Source organism: Penaeus monodon, chromosome 24 (assembly GCF_015228065.2).
Source record: "Penaeus monodon isolate SGIC_2016 chromosome 24, NSTDA_Pmon_1, whole genome shotgun sequence".
Taxonomy (NCBI): domain Eukaryota; kingdom Metazoa; phylum Arthropoda; class Malacostraca; order Decapoda; family Penaeidae; genus Penaeus; species Penaeus monodon.
The window spans coordinates 10126718-10128009 of NC_051409.1; the positions used below are offsets into that span (position 1 = coordinate 10126718).

The 1292-nt window shown below is 34.8% G+C and overlaps 1 protein-coding gene across 1 annotated transcript in view; it reads left to right on the forward strand.

The window, feature by feature from the left end:
• LOC119588847 (inositol hexakisphosphate and diphosphoinositol-pentakisphosphate kinase-like) overlaps positions 1-1292 on the forward strand; it is a 7960-nt gene that overhangs the window by 1277 nt on the left and 5391 nt on the right. Inside the window, exon 2 of the mRNA XM_037937488.1 lies at positions 1006-1197. Within this exon, the coding sequence (XP_037793416.1) occupies positions 1006-1197 (192 nt within the window). The remainder of the gene's footprint in view (positions 1-1005; positions 1198-1292) is intronic.

Here is a 1292-nt window from a genome sequence, read left to right on the forward strand (position 1 = left end):
AACCCTACTTTTTAATCCCATTTTCCATGTACACCACATGATCTGTCTGGCCCCTTACTAGCTACAGCCTCAAGCCAGCTCATGGGCAGGTAGCCTTACAGGTCAGGAAGAATTCCAGTATTTTTATTTTTCAAATCTGGAATACCTTGAAAAACAAAATTTTCAAAAAGAAATCCTGGAAAATTCATGGAAATGTACATTAGGTGACTACATTTTTTTAACACCTTTTTCGTGAAAAGCATCTGGCACCAGAGATTGATTAGTTGATTTATCACAGACTTATGTTGACCATTATATTCACTGTTGCTCTAGTTTTACCTTCTATTTCCATAGTTCATTGCTTGAAGACAAGTACTGATAAGAGTTTATTGCAGAATTGCTTGAAAATAAGAATAAAGTTATGAAAAATGACTATGGGAAATGTACCTTATAAAATTTGTGTCATATTTTGTTTAAAATACATAATTGAAAATATTTTTGGACTTGGAAAAGTCCTGGAAAAGTCTTTGAATTTCAGATTCAAATAGGGAGAAGGGCCCTGTATATCTAGTGTGCTATAATGAATTTTACATTATGATGAGATGGTAATTTTTTTTGAGGAATTGAACCATCATGAAACCTACCACATACTTGTTGAATCCTTAAAATATATTTTGATTCATCAAAAAATTTGCATCAAAATTTAAGGCTGGTCACTGAACCCATACAGTTTGACTGAACCAAGGTTTAAGAATCACTGCTCTAGGGCATTCAATGGACTGAGATGCCATATATTTATTTTGTTTTTTTTATTGTGATGATGATAGTATGATATGACAAGAATGATTTGGGATATAGTATAGTTAATGTCATTTTGTACTACCTAGAAAAACGTTCAGAAGGTAGTATTCCATTAGGTGAACCCTTACTAAATTAAAATGCCAGCATGTAAATGCAAATGTAGACATGATAGACAAATTTGAGAAAGCTGAAGGAAATTTATCCCCATCATCCCCTTGTGTACAGAGAGCCTGCGTCGGCATCGTCACAGCATCCCAGGCCATCTCAGCTCCTATCTCAGCTTTCTAACAAGTCTGCAACAGAAAGCTGCAGCTATTGTGACACCTGCAGTCCCTGTCTTCTCCACTGCTGTTATATCAGGGTCTACTTCCTCTCCTGACCTTCGAGATAATTTCACAGGTCTCTCCTTTTCATCCAGTAAGTGTGAAATTTTTTGTTTTTCCTAGGTTTACTATAGATAAATTGATTGCAGTTATACTCTTTCAATTCTTAAAAGAATTAGTGTTGTTTTC